Source organism: Stenella coeruleoalba, assembly GCF_951394435.1.
Source record: "Stenella coeruleoalba genome assembly, chromosome: 8".
In the NCBI taxonomy this organism is placed as follows: Eukaryota; Metazoa; Chordata; class Mammalia; order Artiodactyla; family Delphinidae; genus Stenella; species Stenella coeruleoalba.
Genome location: NC_137154.1, coordinates 38337861 through 38356990, shown reverse-complemented (window position 1 = coordinate 38356990; position 19130 = coordinate 38337861). Strand labels below are relative to the sequence as shown.

Genomic DNA, 19130 nt, shown 5'->3' with positions numbered 1-19130 from the left:
AGGTGGTCAGAGAGCACCCAGCTGATCTCCCTGTGCTATGCGGCTGCTTCCTACTAGCTATCTATTTTACATTTGGTAGTATATGTGAGTCAATGCCACTCTCTGAGTTATGTTTTATTCGGCGGGAATTTTTAGGACTTCAAGCCCAGGAGGCAGCATCTCAAGTAACCCTGAGAAAACTGGTCCAAGGAGGCGAGGGGGCGGGTTTTGCAACAAAGGGCAGGTAGTCGGGAACATCAAAAGATTATTGTAATTAAAGAAAACCAGATACCCCAAGTTAAGGAATTAAGCCCATTTCTACGTATGGGAAGATGCAAGAGTCTGGGCTCACTGAAATCATTCCTTTGATATGTACCTCAACTATCTGGGGCCAGTGTCCTGTGTTTTTGTAGGGAGTGGCTGCGGTCTGATGGCTGCTAGATGGCAGGTATTCTTTCCTTCCTGAGTTGCCTCAAGGCTCACCAGCTTACCTTCTGGTGGTGGCTACAATCCCCGGTGACTGTGACAGCCTCTGTTTACTGATATGTTAGGAAATAATCCATTTCTCAGTATCAAAATAAAGAAGGACTTTTCAGAACCGTAAAAAAAAAAAAAAGTAATGTTAGTTTATCATGCTGATGGTAAGAACAATTGCCCCCAATGCGCTCCTGCATAGTGGATCTTCCTTAGAGCAGCGCCCAGGCGATCGGATCCTGGCCTCAGCTTATAAAGCGAACGTAGAGGCTGACGCGAACCCTGTGCCCATGCCGGCCGGCGCGCTCGGAGGCAGGAACTTCCTGCCCACTGCTAGCCGCTCCCACTCCCGGCGCGCGCGCGCAGCCGGTGGAAGTGTGACTGAGAAAGGCGCTGTCAGTAACTTTCCGTCTCTGTGAACGGAGCAACCAAAACGACTTCTCGCAGAGTTGCAGAAGGTGCAAATGCGCCATTAACTAATTCCGCGTAAAGTTCCACTCACCGCGCAAGAGATGTCCCGTCACCCACTCCTTAGGACCTGCCCACTCCTAAGAGGAAGAAGCAACTAAGAGAAAGTTTGAGGATGCAAGTTCCGGGAGGCTGTGGCCACGGCGCAGAGGGCAGGCGGCCCAACGGGGTGGGGCTCCGTGCCGTGTTCCGGGTTCTGGTGCTGATCCTGGGGCTCACGCTGCTCACCGCAGGTAGGGCAGGAGGGAGAGAAGGAAGGAGGCAGGGAGGGAGGAGGGGTGGCTTTCACTACGCAGTGAGGTCCGAGTCCGGCTGGGGCTAAATATCTTAAAAAGCCCCAACCAACCCTGAACTCTGTATTGTGAAATGCGGATTCATTTACTGATTCAACAGTTGTATACTGACGCCTACTATGTGCAGAGTCGGCACCTGTAGGAGTCTGTGAGCACACGCTCTGATGTTCTGTAAACCTCTGCTTCTCTTGCATCATGCCAGTTGCTGGAACGGAGAGGCGTGAAATAAGAAATTTACTCTGGGACTTCCCTGGTGGTCCAGTGGTTGAGACTCCTCGCTTCCACTGCAGGGGGCACGGGTTCGATCCCTGATTGGGGAACTAAGATCCCGCATGCATGCTGCCAAAACAACAACAACAACAAGTTTATTTCCCACAGTTCTGGAAGCTGGGAAGTCCATGATCGAGGTGCTGACTGATTTGGTTCCTGATGAGGGACCCCTTCCCGGCTTGTAGGTGAACGCTTTTTACTATATCCTCAGGTTTGGAGAGATGTCTCATATTTCTCATGTCTCTTATTTTTTATTTTTATTTATTTATTTTTTGGCTGCGTGGCATGTGGGATCTTAATTCCCCGATCAGGGACCAAACCCATGTCCCCTGCAGTGGAAGCACAGAGTCTAAACCACTTGACCGCCAGGAAACTCCCTCTCATGTCTCTTATAAGAGCACTAATCTGATTCATGAGGGCTCACCCTCATGACCTAATTATCTCCCAAAGGCCCCTCCTCCAAATACCATCACACTGGGGATTAGGCCACAACATATGAATTTGGTGGGGACACAAACAGTCCATAACACATCCGCCAAACACATTTGTGGATTAGAAGCAACATTGCTAAGATGGCAATACTTGCCAAATTGATCTACAGATTCAGTTCAATTCCTATTAGAAACTTAGCTGACTTCTTTGTAGAAATTGATAAACTGTTTCTCAAATTCCTCTGAAATTGCAAGGCACCCAGCATAGCCAAAACAATCTTGGGGAAAAAAAAAAAAAAGAACAAAGTTGAAGGAGTTTATGTGGATTAATGAGGGGCCATAAACTAAGGGCCTTTGTATCTGAAGACCCCTCCCCCCGCCCCCACAAAAAGGGAAGTTGTTTCCAATTATATGGCAGTGTTTTAGAGCCCCAGGCCTATGTTTCTTCCAAGGGTCTTCTATAACACAGTTCTCATATTGCCCCAGGTTTTCTGGAAGTGGAGATGGCAGGAAGGACTCAGATGGTTTTCCTGAATGAAAATGCGACTATCTTTTGCAAGATCCCTGGTTTCCCACACCTGGACATCAACAGTATGGGTATCACCTGGTTTCGGAAGGCTCAGTTGTCTGAAATAGAGATCAAAGTGTTTGAATTTTTTGGAGACCACAAAGTGGCATTCCGACCTGGAGCCAACGTGTCTCCATGGAGGCTGAAGAGGGGGGATGCCTCACTGCAACTGCCTGGGGTCCAACTGTGGGAAGCAGGAGAGTACCGATGTGAGTTGGTGGTCACTCCTCAGAAGGCACAGGGGAGAGTCTGGCTGGAGGTTGTAGGTGAGTGCCTGAGGGCAGTGCCCTGTGATTCCCATGGTGATGGGGCTTGGGGTGGAGATGTAGATGGGCCAAGTGGAGCAGAGCATGGGCCTAGGAGTCACATAGACATGGGTTTGAGTCCTGGGCTTCCATGAACTTCTAGACAACTTTGGACAAGTTATTAATCATGCTGAATCTCAATGCCCTTCCCTCTAAACAAATGTAATAATACTTTTCTAAGAGGATTGACTGTAGGGAAGAGGCTATGAAAAATGCAAGGAGGATGCTTAGAATAGTGTTTGGCCCATTTTAAGTTCGCAGTAAAAGATAGTCAAAGTAATTATATAATTTCCTTGGTGTGTGGACAGTTAGTCTTCACTGAAGAGGTACCTCTGAAAGGTAGCTGGGGAAGGAGAGAGATTGCACTCTGGTTCCATGGATCTGAATCCTATTCTATCTAACTTTGTTGCTTCCAAACTGAGTGATTGGGTCAGCCATTTAACATCTTTACACGTGAATTTTCCCATGTGCAAATGAATTTTCCATGTGCAAAATGAGGCAATAAGTCATACCTGCCTCATAGTGTTCTGAGGATTACACAAGATCATGTAGGAAAATGCTCAGCCAGTGCTGTTGTGAGGTAGGTGCTCAGTCAAGATTTATAACAACACTTTTCCCTAAACACGTTTTTGAGCTCCACTTTCTTCTATTATAAATAGGTCAGATACTCTGTGGATGAGCTTGGGGCTGCCATAACAAAACACCACCGACTGGGTGGCTTAAACAACAGAAATTTATTTTCTCACAATTCTGGAGTCTAGATGAGATCAAGGTGGCAGCAGGGTTGGTTTCTTCAGAGGCCTCTCTCCTTGGCTTGTAGGTGCTTGTCTTCTCCCTGTGTCTTCACCCCCTCTTCCCTCTGTATTTGTGTATCCTAATCTCCTCTTCTTATACAGACATCAGTCATATTAGATTAGGATTCAACCTAATGATCTCATTTAACTTACCAACCTCAATGAAAACCCTACCTTCAAATATAGTCACAGTCTGAGGGACTAGGACTAGGGATTAGGACTTCAACATATGAATTTGGGGGGGGCATACAATTCAGCCTGTAACTGAAGGGCAGTGTCTGTGAGCCCTCCATAATTGTACTTAAGACTTTGAATGTTTTGTACATATTAATTTTGGTAATGGGGATGTATATTAGAATTCATTTCCTCTGCAACTGACAGAAAGCCTAAAATAAAAGGGTTTTTTTTCCCAAAAATTAGATACACTTTATTTTTTAGAAGAGTTTTAGATTTACAGAGAAATTGGAAAGTTAGTACCGAGTTCCCATATTACTCTTGCCTCCACACCCCACTTGCCCCATTAGTATCGTCTTGTATTTATGGTATATTTGTTATAATTGATGAATTGATTATTCATTAATAATGTTCTTTTTGGGTTAGTATTAGTTCTCTTTGGGTTCTCTTTGGGTTAGTTCTCTTTGGGTTAGTATTAGTATGGTATATCTTTCTCAATCCTTTTACTTTTACTCTATTTGGGTCCTCATATTTAAAGTGGGTTTCTTGTAGAAAGCACATGTTTGAGTCTTTTTTTTATCCACTATGACAGTCTCTGTCTTTTAGTTGATGTAGTTAGACCATTCATTTAAAGTGATTGCGTATATAGTTGGACTGATATGTACTGTGTTTGTATCTGTTTTCTATTTGGTGCCTTTGTTTTTTAAATTTTTTTAATTTAACTTTCCGCCTCTTTTTATGCCTTCTCTGTTTTGTTTTTTTTTTGTTCTTTTGCAGTACGCGGGCCTCTTACTGTTGTGGCCTCTCCCGTTGCAGAGCACAGGCTCTGGACGCGCAGGCTCAGCGGCCATGGCTCACAGGCCTAGCTGCTCCGCGGCATGTGGGATCTTCCTGGACCAGGGCATGAACCCGTGTCGCGTGCATCAGCAGGCAGACTCTCAACCACTGCACCACCAGGGAAGCCCCCCTTCTCTGGTTTTAATTGAATATTTTATATGATACCATTTTCTCTCTTTTCTCTGTATATCAATTATACTTATTTAAAATTTATTTTAATCGTTGTCCTAGAGTTTGCAGTGTACATTTACAACTAATTTAAGTCTGCTTTCAAATAACACTGTATTGCTCCATGGGTAGTACAGGTCCTTAATAACAGAGTATTTCCAGTTCTTCTCTCCCATCTCTTATAACATTACTGTCATTCATTTAACTTTTTCATATGCTATAACCACCCAGTACATTGTTGCTATTATTATTTTGAATGAACACAATGATCTGTTAGATCAGTTAAGCATAAGAAAAATAAATGTTTTATTTTGCCTTCATTTATTCCTTCTCTGACACTCTTCCTTTCTTTTTGTAGATTCTAGTTTCTGACCTATATCATTCTCCATCTCTCTGAAGAACTTCTTTTAACATGTAGCAAAGCAGGTCTACTGGTGACAGATTTCCTCAGTTTTTGTCTGAGAAAGTATACTTCATTTTTGAAGGGTAATTCTTCTGGATATAGGAGTCTAGATTGGTGGGGTTTTCTTTCTTCGAATACTTTAAATATTTCACTCCACTCTCTTCTTTCTTGCATTTAAGAAGTCCCATGTCATCCTTATCATTGTTCCTCTATAGGTAAGTTATTTTTTTCCTCTGGCTTCTTTCAAGATTTTCTCTTTGTTTTTTTGCATTTTGAATATGGTATACCTAGGTATAAATTTTTTTTTTTCTTTTTTTGGTATTTTTCTGCTCGGTGTTGTCTGAGCTTCCTGGATCTGTGCTTTGGTGTCTGTCATTAATTTTGGAAAATTCTCAGCCATTATTTTTCAAAATGTTTCTTCTGCTCCTTTCTCTTTTCTTCTTCTGGTATTCCTATTACATATGTTACCTTTTGCTGTCATCTCACAGTTCTTGGATATTCTGTTCCCTTCTGGTTTTTTTCCCCATTCTTTTTTCTCTTTGCATTTCAGTTTGGGAAGTTTCTATTGACATTTTTAAGCTAGCTAATTCTTTCCTTGGCACTGTGAAGTTTACTGATGAGCCCATCAGAGGCATTCTTCATTTCTTTTATAATGTTTTTGATTTCTAGCATTTCCTTTTGATTCTTTCTTAAAGTTTCCATCTGTCTATTTACATTATCCATTTGTTCTTGCATATTGTCTGCTTTTTCCATTAGTGCTCTTAACATTTTAATCATTATTTAGAATTCTCTATCTGATAATTCTAAAATCTGTGTCATACGAGAGTCTTGTTCTGAGGCTTGCTTTGTCTTTTCATACTTTTCAGCATGCCTTGTAATTTTTTGTTGAAAACCAGATATTATGTATCAGGTAGTAAGAACTGAGGTGAATAGGCTTTTGGTGTGAGAGTCTATGTTGCTTTGGCTAGGCGTTAGGCTGTGTTTAGTGTTAATGCTGTACCTGTAGGTGCCAGAGTTTTCCCCCTTCCTTGTTTTGTTTGAATTTCCCTATGAACACCTTAAACAGAGCCTGTGTTTAACAGCTCTCTCAGTTGTAATCTGTTACCATTCTGGAACTCTGTTGATGTAGTGGTAAGGTGTTGTGGAGGAGAAGCAGTCTATACTCGTATGGTTAAATCTCATTCTTTTGAGTTGCCTGAGCCCCTAGGCTGTCTCACCTTCAGAAGTGTTTCTAGGTGAGGCGGGAAGGCTAGAGGGGGCTGGAGTTGGCTAATCATCACTATCCCAGGTCAGGCAAGACTCTGGCAAAGACTTTTCCCTTGAGAGCATCCTTTATTATGGAGAATGCACTGGGTATATTTTTAAATAGTTAACTTTTCCTCTCCCCATTGCTCAAAATAGGAGGGAATTTTTCTTGGATCTTCACAGTGAGAGCGTGGTGGGATTCTGGGAGGTAAAACTCATGAAAGTGTTGTGACCCCCCCTAAGACTGGGCCTTTAGGAGTTTTTTATTCTCAATCTAGTCCACACTTATCCTTTAGCAATTTGTCAGAGTTACTGCTTAAGTGTGTCGACCAGTTTATTACTCCAGTACCTTCTGCTTAAGGTTTTATGATCTCGGCTGTGATTCTCTCAATCTGCCTGTCTTTTTTCAGGGTGGTGGTTTGCCCTGTCACCTCAATTCTCTGAAGGATCTAAGAAAAGCTGTGGATTTACAGTTTGTTCAGCTCAGCTTTTTTTTCCTGTTATGAGGATAGAAGTGATGACTTTAGGTCTTTACATGTCAGAGGGAAGCGAGAAGTCAATAGTGCTTTTAAGAAGGTAGTTTATTTTCCTTTCACAAAACTGTAGCTAACCCAGGGCATGTGTGGCAGTTCTGTGATCATCTAGGACCCAGGATCCTTTTATGTCATCACTTCGCCATCCTCAACCTGCATTTCCACCTTGTGCTTGGAAATGTCTTCTCCATCTCCAGCCATGACATGGTATTGCAGCCATTCTGCAAGAAGGAAGAAGTGGAGGGGGAGAGACACTGTTCTTTCCTTTAAGATACCCTTGTTATTTCAGGAGACTTCTTAGAAGTTGCTCTCACTACTTCTGAATACATCCAAACTTCCAGACCCTTAGTTCACATGCCTACACCCAGCTGCAGAGAAAGGTGGGAGAAGTAGCTTTAACTTGGAGGTGTCTTTGAAGAATAGAGATTCGCAGCAAGTAGCAGTCTCTGCCACAACACTGTTCCAAGGCTTTCCTCAGATTCTCAACCATGTCTATGACACAGAGGGGCTTAAGAAACTCTGCTTTATAAAATTGCTGTGGTCACAGCATATCGGCACCCTGCCAGCACTGGAACCAGCATACCCAGATCATTTAGCCTAGGCAGAATACCATTCAGTTGACTCACCTTTCCTGAAGGCTTGCCATGGGTCTGACATTGGGCTAATAATAAGCAAGTCCCTACCCACCCTCAAGGCATGATTTCTCTCCCCTGGCAGCTCACCCAGTCAGTAGCTTGTTTCTGGAGCGAGCCGTGGTGAAAGATAATGAAGACAGACATATTTTGTGTAAGTCAAGTGGATTCTACCCAGAGTATATTAACATAACATGGAAAAGGTGGACCCAGAAGGATCCCCAGTTCCAGGAGATTTCTGAGGACATTATCACTGGCCCCACCATGAAGAATGAGGATGGTACATTTAATATCACCAGCGACTTGAGGCTGAAGCCCTCTCTGGAAGACAATGTGACCATCTACCAGTGTGTGGTATGGCATGTATCCTCACTCATGTGCCAGAGTTTCAACTTCACCCCGATTCTGATAGGTAAGCAGCCCCCTAGACATTTCCCCAACTCTTCCTCTTGAGGGGAATATAATATCAACTTTGGTTCCCACACAGTCTAGGGGAATATGGGGGCCAATAGGGAAGGAGAGAAAGCTTGGTCTGGTTTAGCTCAGCCCCAGAGTCAGCAGTCCAGATTAGGTCCTTAAGCTGGGACAGATGGTCTAATAGGTAGAGAGTGGTGATGACCTGGCTTCCAGGGTCATGGCTCTGGTCCTGCTGGTCCAATGCATCTGCCTAGAGGTGAGGGAGGTAAGGAAGGCAGAGGCTAACCAGTGGCCCTGGGAAATGTGGTCAGGGTGTGCCAGGTGGGGCTTGGGATGGCCCTGAAGGGAGAGAGAAATTGTTCCTGGAAGTAAGGACTAGGGATTGTGTGGGTGGGTGGTGTGTGCAGGGATGTGTTTAGGATACATGTGGGGCATGGGGAATATGAAATTGAAATATGCTTTGTGTGTATGGTGTAAGGCATTTGTCTGGGTGATATGTGTATGTCTTAGTCCGTATGGGCTGCTATTGGGTTGGCCAAAAGGTTCATTCGTTTTTTTCCATAAGATGGCTCTACTAGCACTTAGTTGTCTTTAACGTCATTCAAAACAATTTTGTTAGATTGTACGTGACAGCTGTCATATCAGCGTGCATTTAAAACAAGACATCAAAATTGGTGAAGTTTTGTGTAGCCATTTTAATATTGAAGATGGAAGAAAAAAAGCAACATTTTTGGCATATTATGCTTTATTATTTCAAGAAAAGTAAAAACACAACCGAAATGCAAAAAAGACTTGTGCAGTGTATGGAGAAGGTTGCTGTGACTGATCAAACGTGTCGAAAGTGGTTTGCGAAGTTTCGTGCTGGAGATTTCTTGCTGGACGATGCTCCACGGTCAGGTAGACCAGTTGAAGTTGATAGCGATCAAATCAAGACATTAATTGAGAACAATCAACATTATACCACGCAGGAGATAGCCAACATACTCAAAATATCCAAACCAAGCGTTGAAAATCATTTGCACCAGCTTGGTTATGTTCATCTCTTTGATGTTTGGGTTGCACATAAGTTAAGCAAAAAAAACCTTCTTGACCGTATTTCTGCATGCGATTCTCTACTTAAACATAACAAAAATGTTCTGTTTTTAAAACAAATTGTGACGGGCGATGAAAACTGGATACTGTACAATAACGTGAAACGGAAGAGATCGTAGGCAAGCGAATTGAACCACCACCAGCCACACGAAATGCCAGTCTTCATCCAAAGAAGGTGATGTGTATATGGTGGGATTGGAAGGGAGTCCTCTATTATGAGCTCCTTCCGGAAAACCAAATGATTAATTCCAACATGTACTGCTCCCAATTAGACCAACTGAAAGCAGTACTTGACGAAAAGCATCCAGGATTAGTCAACAGAAAACACATAATCTTCCATCAGGAAGATTACATCCATTACATCCATTACATCCATTACTTCCATTACATCCATAATGTAACACCACGTGTTTCTTTGATGACCTGGCAAAAACTGTTACAGCTTGGCTGGGAAGTTCTGATTCATCTGCCGTATTCACCAGACATTGCACCTTTGGATTTCCATTTATTTAGGTCTTTACAAAATTCTCTTAATGGAAAAAAAATTCAATTCCCTGGAAGACTATAAAAGGCACCTGCAACAGTTCTTTGCTCAAAAAGATTAAAAGTTTTGGGAAGGTGGAATTATGAAGTTGCCTGAAAAACAGAAGACAGTGGAACAAAAGGGTGAATACGTTGTTCAATAAGTTCTTGGTGAAAATGAAAAATGTGTCTTTTATTTTTACTTAAAAATCGAAGGCACATTTTGGCCAACCCAATACAACAAATTGCCACAGACTGGGTCACTTATAAAGAACAGAACTTTATTTTTCACAGTTCTGGAGGCTGGAATTCTGAGATTAGTGCGCCACTATGGCTGAGAGCCCTTTTCCAGGTTTCAGACCTCTCATGGTGTCCCCACATGGTGGAAGGGGTGAGGGATCTCTCGAGGGCCTCCTTTATAAGGCACTAATCTGACTCATGAGGGCTCCACCCTCATGACCTAAAGCTCCCCAAAGCCCCACCTCCTAATACCATCGTATTGGGCATTAGGATTTCAACATAAGAATTTTGAGGGGAGATAGACATTCAGTCTACAGCAGTATACAAGTGATACAGGGTAGTGTAGTAGTATGGAAGCTTTGGACGTGTGCATGGTATGTGTATATTGTATGTGGTGTTTGATATTGCGGTGTTTTTCTGGCAAGTGCTAAGCAGGCTGTTTGATGTGTGAAGGTGTTAAGTGATAGGATGGAGGATGCAAAGACGTGTGGCAGAAGGTTGGTGGTTCTATCTCTGACAGGGAAGATGATACACAGCCACACAGATCCTAGAAGCAGTCGTGTGGTCTTCTTTGGCCCCTGCCAGTAGGTTTCCTCTTAATGTTCTCCTCTTCTTTCTCTCTGCAGAATCTGAGAAGAAAACTGACTCGTGGATTGTTTGGTTGTGTATTGGATTAATCTCTGCTGGACTGATCGTATTAATTTTATTTTTGTTTTTTTCTTTGGAAAAGATAAGAGGCTGCAAAGCAAAGTTTAGACTTATGTTTTGGAGTAGACTCTGGGAATTCAGAACTCATGGCCAATGCATGGTGTTGGGGAGTTCTCAGTGTTGATGCTGGGATATTCTAAGTGTGTTTATGGTGTGTAGCTTTTTCTGATGTGTTGGGGAGGAACTGTCTCATTTGGTCTCCATGTGGTGGCCTGGGACTCTGAGGAGATGCATTGTAAAGCCCCTCTGCCTTCTCATAATAAAGTCTCACTGTAAATCGAACCTGACCTCATTGTTCACACCAGTCCTGTGAATGATGTGGGCTGCACTAGTGTTCTCACATATAGAATCCACAGCTCAGAGAGGGGAATTCCTTCCCCCGGTTGCTCATATTTTGTTAATAGCTCAATGAGATAACTTACCACCCAGATTTTACTGGTTTAACCAAGAACTTCTAACCCTAGTGAGGGTGTTTCCAAACTAAAACATGTTTCCAAACATGTTTATCCCTCTGGCCCACATAGCAAATAAAATAACTCAGGCTGTTGTTAAGACCAGTGTAAATGTGTTGGTTAAATGGTTCTAGGTAATAAAATTGCCTCCAGTTATTTATGAGCCTGCCAAGGCAGAATCTGTGCAATAGCTAATATATCTCATTATAAATGCTTTAGGAAAAGCAGAAAAATCGATTAATCAAGAAAAAGGCTGTTTGTCTAAAGCTGACCCACTGATTCATAGAGCCTGCTGGAGGGTGAGAGACACGGGAATCAGAGCCTGCTAGAGGATGAGAGACCCTGGAAGCTGGAGCTAGTTGCTCTAGTGGAGGCCAGTCTGGATCAGATGACAGCCACCGGACATGTAAGCAAATCTAGCTGAGATCATCAGCATCAACAGAACCAACTCTCAAATGCATGAGAAATACTTATTTTTTCTTTTTCTTTTTCTTTTTCTTTTTGGTGGATGGGCTGTGTCACAGCATGTGGGATCTTAATATTCCCGGCCAGGGATCGAACCCGTGTCCCCTACAGTGGAAGCATGGAGTCTTAACCACTGGAGTGCCAGGGAAGACGCTTTGTTTTTCTTGCTTTCTTTTTTTGAGAAATACTTATTTTTTCAAAGCCACTGTGTTTTAGGGTGGTTTGTTACATAGCAAAAGCTAACTGATACAGCTCCCCAGGAAGCTGAATTTTGACCCAGAAGTGTGGTTGCCGTGGAGATGTGCTGCTGGGAGCCCCTCCAAGACAGAGCCTGCTATGAAGAGTGTACTTAGCCACCATGTTCCAGCTATGGTATCTCAGGGATCTGCTGTAGCTTTTGAGCTTATGCCATGCTCTCCTGGCCAGCCAATGGCCGATCAAGGCAGGAATCTTTGGAGCTCCCTGTTGGGATGGCTGAGATTTTCTTGGAGTTGCACGGTCATCTGACGCTCTTGCTAGCCAATCGTCCTTTCTTCCTCCCTTCACAGGTATAAGACCTATGTCAAAGTTTCAGTCAGAACTGTAGTTATTTACTTCTGTCTGGTTTACGCTGGAGTATCTTCCCTTCCCCAATAATAATGGCATTATAGGGAAAACTGGAGTTGATCAAGTGAAGAGTACACAGAGGCAGGGCTGCGTAATAAATTGTGTAGTGTATCACTGCTTTACTCATTGGCATCAGTGCCTGGAAGGACCTAAGTATGGGGGACAGAGAGAAGTTCACACTCCTGTACCCAAGTTGGCCAGTCTAGGTGGCCTGCCTTTCACATCACTCCAGAGTTGGGCCAGCCCAGAGTGGAAATAGAGTAGGGTGTAGGTAGATGGAGATGTACAATGCCCCAGTCAGGTGGTCCTGGCACAGAGGATGCCAGTAATCTAGATTCTAATGCAACAAACCCACTCTCTGGAACTCAGTTCTGACCTTAATCCCATTGTTCGGCCTTTCCGCAATTCCTTTCAAGTTGGAACAGATCTGTTGTTCTTCAGGCCTGCCCCAGTCTAGGGTCAGCAGCATTCATGTCTTCTTCCCCCAAGTCTTCTGCATGTCTTGGTACAATAGGGTGTCTGACACTGGACCTGGGGAGACCTCAAAGGTGAGCCCAGAGATGTGTGGGGAGCCAGGGCTACTCCCTGCAGCAAGCTCCCTAGGAAAGTTCTCCCTAAAAGAAGATGTTGGAGAGGAACTCAAGAGCAGGACAGAGCTGGGAGGATGCTACCTGAGGAGAATGGGTTCTATAGAAGCTGGGTGAGTCCTCCCCAGCAGAAAGGCTGGAGGTCCACCTTAGTGGGCCACATGTGGGCCATGCAGTGACTGGCTGCATATGCCAAATCCAGAGGCATTAGGCCTGAGCAGGTTTCCAGTATGGGTAGGGGGCTAGTTTTCCCAGACTGGCAATTCAGTTTCACTACTGGAAGAGGGTGGCTTGGCTTCCCTCCTCTCTTGAACTCAGGACTGAGGCCCAGGACACATGTCACAACACCTGGTGTGGGTTGGGGACAGACAGGAGTGGCAGATGTGCCCCATTAGTCTGCATTGCCACCTGACTGGCTGTGGGAAAGGTAGCCTGGAAGGTAGGGACCCCAGTCCATTTGCAAGAAGGCGGAAGATGGAGGGTTCATCATACACATGGGTGGGAGAAAGTGTTGGTGAGGTCCTGTAATAGGGAAGAAACTTTGTATTCTATTACAAGTTAATCACTAAAGGGATGTTGCCTATAAGCTTAAATTATACATAATGGCCCGTCCCTGGGAACCCTGCCTCCCACTAATGAGTATTAAGCTAAAATACCTTTGTTTAGCTCAAAGGAAACATCCTGACCAGGCCCACCTGTGAATGACTGCAGGAAGGAAGAAATTAACACATACCCTCTGGAAGCTGACAGGAACCAGGACATGTTTGACTTTACCCCCTCCCCTTTTAGTATAAAAGAAGCCTGAATTTCTAACTCAGGCAAGATGGTTCTTAGGGGCACGAGCCACCACCTTCTCCGTCTGCTGGCTTTATGAATAGAGTCGCTGTTCTTTGCCCCAACAACTCGTCTCTTGATTTATTGGCCTGGCATGTGGCGAGCAGTACAAGCTTGGACTCAGTTAACAGTCCCTCTGGCTCCCTTGGTGTTTTGGACGTGATCTAGGCTGTCACTTATCATAGCTGAGTCTGTATCAGTCTCAAATCTGGGACCTTCCTGAGTTGCGCTTTCCCTTCCTGTTCTTGGTCTAGAGACATGACGCTTGAGATCAAGGTGGCACCCCTAGAGGAAGGTGGCGCTCAGGAGATTGGGACTGTGCAGCAGGGGAAGGGAGCAGGGCTGTGGTTTGAGACAGACTCGGGTTCAAATCTTGGGCCTGCCACTTACTAGCTGTGAGATGTTAGCAAGTTAACAGCAAGTCTGATCCCGACTCCTCATCTGCAAACCCAGAGAACAGTGCCTCTGTCAGCACTGGACCACAGTGACCTGAGATACATCCTTGGGATCTGGAGAGCCATTTCTGCACACAGGGTGTGGACAAGCTTGGACTGCTACATCTGCTCTCACGTGACACCCAGTGCTGTCCTCGAGGCGGAATATCAGAAACAAAATTCTCACAAAAGTTCCTGCTGGGCTGAGTGGAGCTCAGGGGAGCTCCCTTGTCTAGTTTAGACAAGTGCCTTAAAAAGGGGGTGCCCCCAAATGGTGGGAGCACTGTCAGTGGACAAGAACATCCGGTGGAGGGAGTCAAGGAAGGTCTGGTCCAGCTGTCCCTCCATGCCTGGAACTTTCCAGCTCCTCCCTGAGCTAAGCCTAAAGGCTAGGGGTCTCAGAGCGGAAAGCCTCGACCAGTGGTTCTGAGTTTTGGGGATCAAGTAGGTCTTGTCTGTGGTCAGCAGGTGGCGCTGAGCCCTCAGTTCTGCCGGTTCACTGTCACCAGCTGTTTAAGGTGCATGAGGGAGTGGAGGAAGGTTACTCTGGATGGTCCCCAGAGAAGGTGCTGCCCAGGGGCTTCTCATTAGTGAGTCTGGTCTCCTGCTCTGGTCTTAAGGACGGTCAAGCTGAGTCCCAAGAGCCAGGCACTGTCCCCAGAACTCTGGGCCAGCTCTGAGGAGCTTCTCATCCCTTCTTCCTCTAAGCCAGAAACAGGTCAGCTCAGCAAAGAATCAATGTTGGGGGGTCTGTGGGTGCAGAGAGGGGGCATCTTAGAGCTTCGACCAGCAGCTTCCTGGCCATTCAGGCCTGCCTCTGGAGTAGCCTGGGACAAACTCTCACTGATCCAGCCAAAGCCCTCTGCAGGCCTCAAACTGCAGCATTGACCTTGGCTTGTCCTCTACATTATCCACCATTCATTCATTCATTCAGCACTTACTCAGGGCCAGTCACAGTGCTGAGTCAGGCACAGTCCCTGACCTCAAGGAGCCATGGACTTGGGGATGGGGAGACGGACCCATAAACACAGGCAAAAGTAGAATGCCCACAAGCACAGAGGAAGGGAAGGGACCATCGCTTTCTAGAGGAATCAGGGGAGGCTTCAAGGAGGCATCATTTGGCTTGGACCTTAATGGATTTCAACAGGTAGAGATGAGGCTTGGGCATTCCAGGCAAAGGGAATAAACAAGCAAAAGCTCAGATGTAGGAAGATAAATACAAGGAGGGGATGCTGAGGCTGCCAGCGGGACGGGTGGTTGCACAGTGTCCTGGCCAGAGAACAGTAAGCTGTAAGGCTGGAAAGCAGGCAAAGCCTGAAATGACTGGTCACAGGTCTAGCCTTGACCAGAAGGTGATGAGGAACTACTGGAGGCACTTGACGTTGGAGAGAATGATGTCTTTTAATAAGACCACTCTGGTGGCTACATGGCAGATGGTGTGCAGAGGATGAGATGGAGACAAGAAGCCCAGGTAACAGTTGCAGTCACAGCCCCTGTCATCGGGGTCTGAGCTGGGAGGGGACATTGTGTAGAAAGTAAGACCAGGCAGAGAAACGCATCACCAGGGGACATATAATAGCACCTTCTCTCGGCATTTGCTTGCTCAGTTGTCTCACCACGTGGCTGATTGAATAGCAGTCTCAACAGTTAACATTTATTGAGCACTTATTATGGACGAGGCACTCAAGCATTTGACATAACGCTTTTCACTTACTCCAACAATTCTATGAGGTAGGTACTTGTAGTATCCCCACTTTATAGATGAGGCAACTGAGGCACAGAGAGGTTAAGTTATGTGACCAAGGTCTTAGAACTCAAGCAACTGTTTTGAGAGCTAACGCTCCAATTGCCACACTAATGTCTGTGACATACCCGCCTCTCTCCTGAGCCCCTCGGCCTTCCATCAGCCCCCTGGGAGTGGAGGCAGGGCTCAGGGCTATAAGCCTGATGGGTGCCCAACGGAGACGGTCAGACGGTCTTGTAGGGCTGGGCTACCAAAGGCAGGAAGGGGAAGTCTCTGAACTAGGGGAAGAGGGCCAGCCCCAGGTCCCTTTCCTGGCCTCCCAGCTGGGGTCCATGGCGCCTCTGAGATGTAGGCTGGCAGCTGCCGGCCCCTGCTCTCCCTGCCCACCAGCAAGAACAGCCCAGAGTTTAGGTCACGAAGGGGGAGGCTTTATTGACAATGGAGAAGGCAGAATTCTGGGCAAGTACACACAGCACTGCTCCAAGAGTCCGGCTTGGGGGTCAAGCCTGTCAGGACCAAGGGCCTTTGTGCCTCAGGGACCTCACACACCCACTCCATCCTGAGCTTTCCAACATCTCCTTTTCTAGCAACCCAAAGGCCCTCCATGGCCACCCTCTGGACAAAGTGAGTGGCAGCCACTGGGTGGGGGGGAGCCAGGCCAGGGTACAGTCTGAGGCCTGCCAAGCGTGGTGGGCCCAGGACCCCAGTCTCTCCCCAGCCTCTTTCAGCTTGGCATGCCAGGGTCCGCCCCAGCCCACTCCAGCCTCCCAGGGCCAGGGACAGAATGGAAGTAGGCAGGTGCAGCAGCCCCAGCCCCTGGAGCCCCCGCTGAAGAAGCCTTGGGGTCAGGGGTAAGGGGCCCGTCTCCCCTTCCCCGTGCCTGGGCAGGGCTCAGCAAGGTAAGCCTCCCGGTGCCATTTCCTCTCTGCCAAGCCCGCCCCAGGGAGGCTCCACATCTCCAGCCCTCCAGCTAGACTGTGTTCCCTCATTGCCTGCCGTCCCCAGCAGGCCAGGCCCACCCTTTTGGCCATCACCTTTTCAGGGACCAAGTAGGGGCTGGGGCCTCAGCACAGGCATCTCTCAGGGCCACAGAAACAGAGCAGCAGGCCTCCCATCTGGGGACTGTTCTTCCCCAGCCACCCGTCCAGCTTGCAGCCGGTCGGTCGTGGGGGCCGAGGACTAGATGGAGTCCCAGCTTTAGGGCCTGACACTTCCCACAGCTCCCCTAGCCTGGGGCAGGGTCGGGGGGAAAGCCAGTCCTGAGTTGGGGCTGGGAGGAGCAGGGACAAAAATAACCCGGTACAGGCTCCTGCTGAGGCCAGAAATAGAGTAGCGACAAGTGCCTTGCAACACCCTGGGCGAGCAGCAGGCAGGGAGGCTGAGATGAGGAGGGCCCAGCCTCTTAACAGGTCCTGGCCTGGCCGAGGGGCCCGCACTACGTCCAGTCTACATACCATGCCACACTGGCCTGCACGCACATGAGGAGGGGGGTCCAAGGGAGCAGGGCTCAGGACAGGGAATCTGGAGAGACGCTGAACTTGGCCTTGGCCTTGGCCACGGCCACGCTGCGCTTGCGCAGGGGCCCGCGGGCAAGGGTCAGGACATCCAGCAGGCTGGGGTCCTCATCCAGCTGGCGGGCCGTGCAGAGCGGCGTGGGCACTTTGATGGTATTGCCAAACTTGGAGTAGTCCACAGAGTAGCGGCCATCCTCCTCGGCCACGATGGGTACAAAGCGCTGGCCCCACAGGATCTCGTCGGCCAGGTAGGAGGTGCGGGCCTGGGTGGTGATGCCCGTGGTTTCCACCACACCTTCCAGGATGACGATGATCTCAAGGTCCTGATGGTGGTGCAGGTCGCAGGGCGCCAGGTCATAGAGCGGGCTGTTGGCGTCAATGACGTGGTAGATGATGAGGGGAGCCACCAGGAAGATGTTATTGCCACCCACACCATTCTCCATGGGGATGTCCACCTGGTGGAGGGGTACCACCTCGCCCTCAGGGCTGGTGGTCTTGCGCACCACCTGCATGTGGATGGTGGCGCTGATGATCATGCTCTTGCGGAGGTCGCCCACGCGCAGCATGAAGCAGAGGCGGCTGTGGCGCAGGGCGATGACCGCGTGCTTGCTGAAGATGAGGGTCTCAGCCCGCCGGTGGGCCTGGGCAGTCTTCATGAAGATGCAGCCCAGCATGATGGCATTGATCATGAGCCCCACGATGTTCTGCACAATGAGGATCAGGATGGCCAGAGGGCACTCCTCGGTCACCATGCGCCCGCCGAAACCGATGGTCACCTGCACCTCAATGGAGAAAAGGAAGGCAGATGAAAAGGAGTGGATGCTGGTGACGCAGGGCACAGCAGCACCCTCACCAGGGGCCAGGTCACCGTGGGCGAAGGCGATGAGCCACCAGACCATGGCAAAGAGCAGCCAGCTGCACAGGAAGGACATGGTGAAGATGAGCAGCGTGTATGGCCATTTGAGGTCCACCAGCGTGGTGAACACGTCCTGCAGGAAGCGACCTTGCTCCCGGATGTTCTTGTGGGCCACGTTGCAGTTGCCATTCTTGGACACGAAACGGGCTCTCCGCTCACGGGCACGGTACCGGGGCTCTGTCGGGTCCTCTGCTAGCCGCGTCAGCACATACTCCTCAGGGATGATGCCTTTGCGGGACAGCATGGCTCCAGCGACCACCAGGGAGAGGTCTCCCCCATGGGGGAGGAGCAACCACCTGACTGAGCCTTCAACCTACTTTGGGGTTTCTGCCCTGGGACCACCCTAAGTCTGCACCGGCCTCACTTCTGAGATGCCTCCCCAGCTAGACTCATCCTCAGCTCCACCTGGCCCCTCCTTCACTTTATACCAGCCTCACACCTCAGCCCACCTGCCCACTGCCTACTGAACCCCCTACTCTGCCTGTTCCCCACCTGGCTCTGGATCCCAGCTCAGCTCTCCTCCACTCGCTGACCACCCCTGGGCGTCTCCCTAGGACCCTTCTCCCCACTCAGCCTTCTTTCTCAACCCACCTCTCCCACCTGGGAACGTCACACCTCCGGATCTTACCAACCGACCACACCCCACACAACCCGCACCGTGTTTCCCGCCTCACCCATTTCGGCCCCGGGCTCCCCTCCAAGCTCCAGTTTCATACCGTCTCACCTCCAGGTACCTCTTTCCTAACCCACCCTCCGTAGCGCTCTCGCCGCTCTCCGATCTCCCTCTAGCTCTCGTCCTCTCTGTCTCCTTGGGATCCTCCGCCCTCCAGAGTCACCACTCCACCCAGCTCCACTCCTGATCCCCTCGCCCCCAGCGCGACCTGGCTGGCGGGGCCCACTCTAAGCCGCGGCCTCCCGGCTCCGCGCCGGCAGCACGCACGCCGGCGCCGCGACCCCGCCCGCCGCTCCGTCCCTGCCCCCACCCCGCGCTCCTCGCCGCGGCACCTGCTCCTGCTCATCAAGCC

General features: G+C 48.2%; 2 protein-coding genes across 4 annotated transcripts; one reads left to right on the top strand and one right to left on the bottom strand.

Annotated features, from left to right (window-relative positions):
• Positions 1-383: 383 nt before the first annotated feature.
• NCR3LG1 (natural killer cell cytotoxicity receptor 3 ligand 1) lies at positions 384-14341 on the top strand. 3 transcript variants are annotated; one of them, XR_013829421.1, is made up of 5 exons: positions 384-1154; positions 2402-2749; positions 7660-7986; positions 10472-11411; positions 11530-14341. XR_013829421.1 is itself a non-coding variant. In XM_079929036.1 (4 exons), the coding sequence occupies exons 1-4, from the start codon at positions 1037-1039 to the stop codon at positions 10675-10677; spliced, it is 999 nt and encodes a 332-aa protein (XP_079785162.1). In that variant the 5' UTR covers positions 384-1036; the 3' UTR covers positions 10678-14341. The 3 variants fall into 3 exon arrangements, 1 of the variants encoding a protein (XP_079785162.1); XR_013829422.1 differs by having other exon boundaries at positions 10472-12018; positions 13330-14341; XM_079929036.1 differs by having other exon boundaries at positions 10472-14341.
• A 233-nt stretch (positions 14342-14574) lies between these two features.
• On the bottom strand, positions 14575-18349 carry KCNJ11 (potassium inwardly rectifying channel subfamily J member 11; the record flags this gene model as incomplete). The annotated part of the gene is made up of 1 exon (XM_079930222.1): positions 14575-18349. One exon carries the CDS (start codon positions 18347-18349, stop codon positions 17183-17185), a length of 1167 nt encoding a protein of 388 aa, XP_079786348.1. The 3' UTR covers positions 14575-17182.
• Positions 18350-19130: the final 781 nt, after the last annotated feature.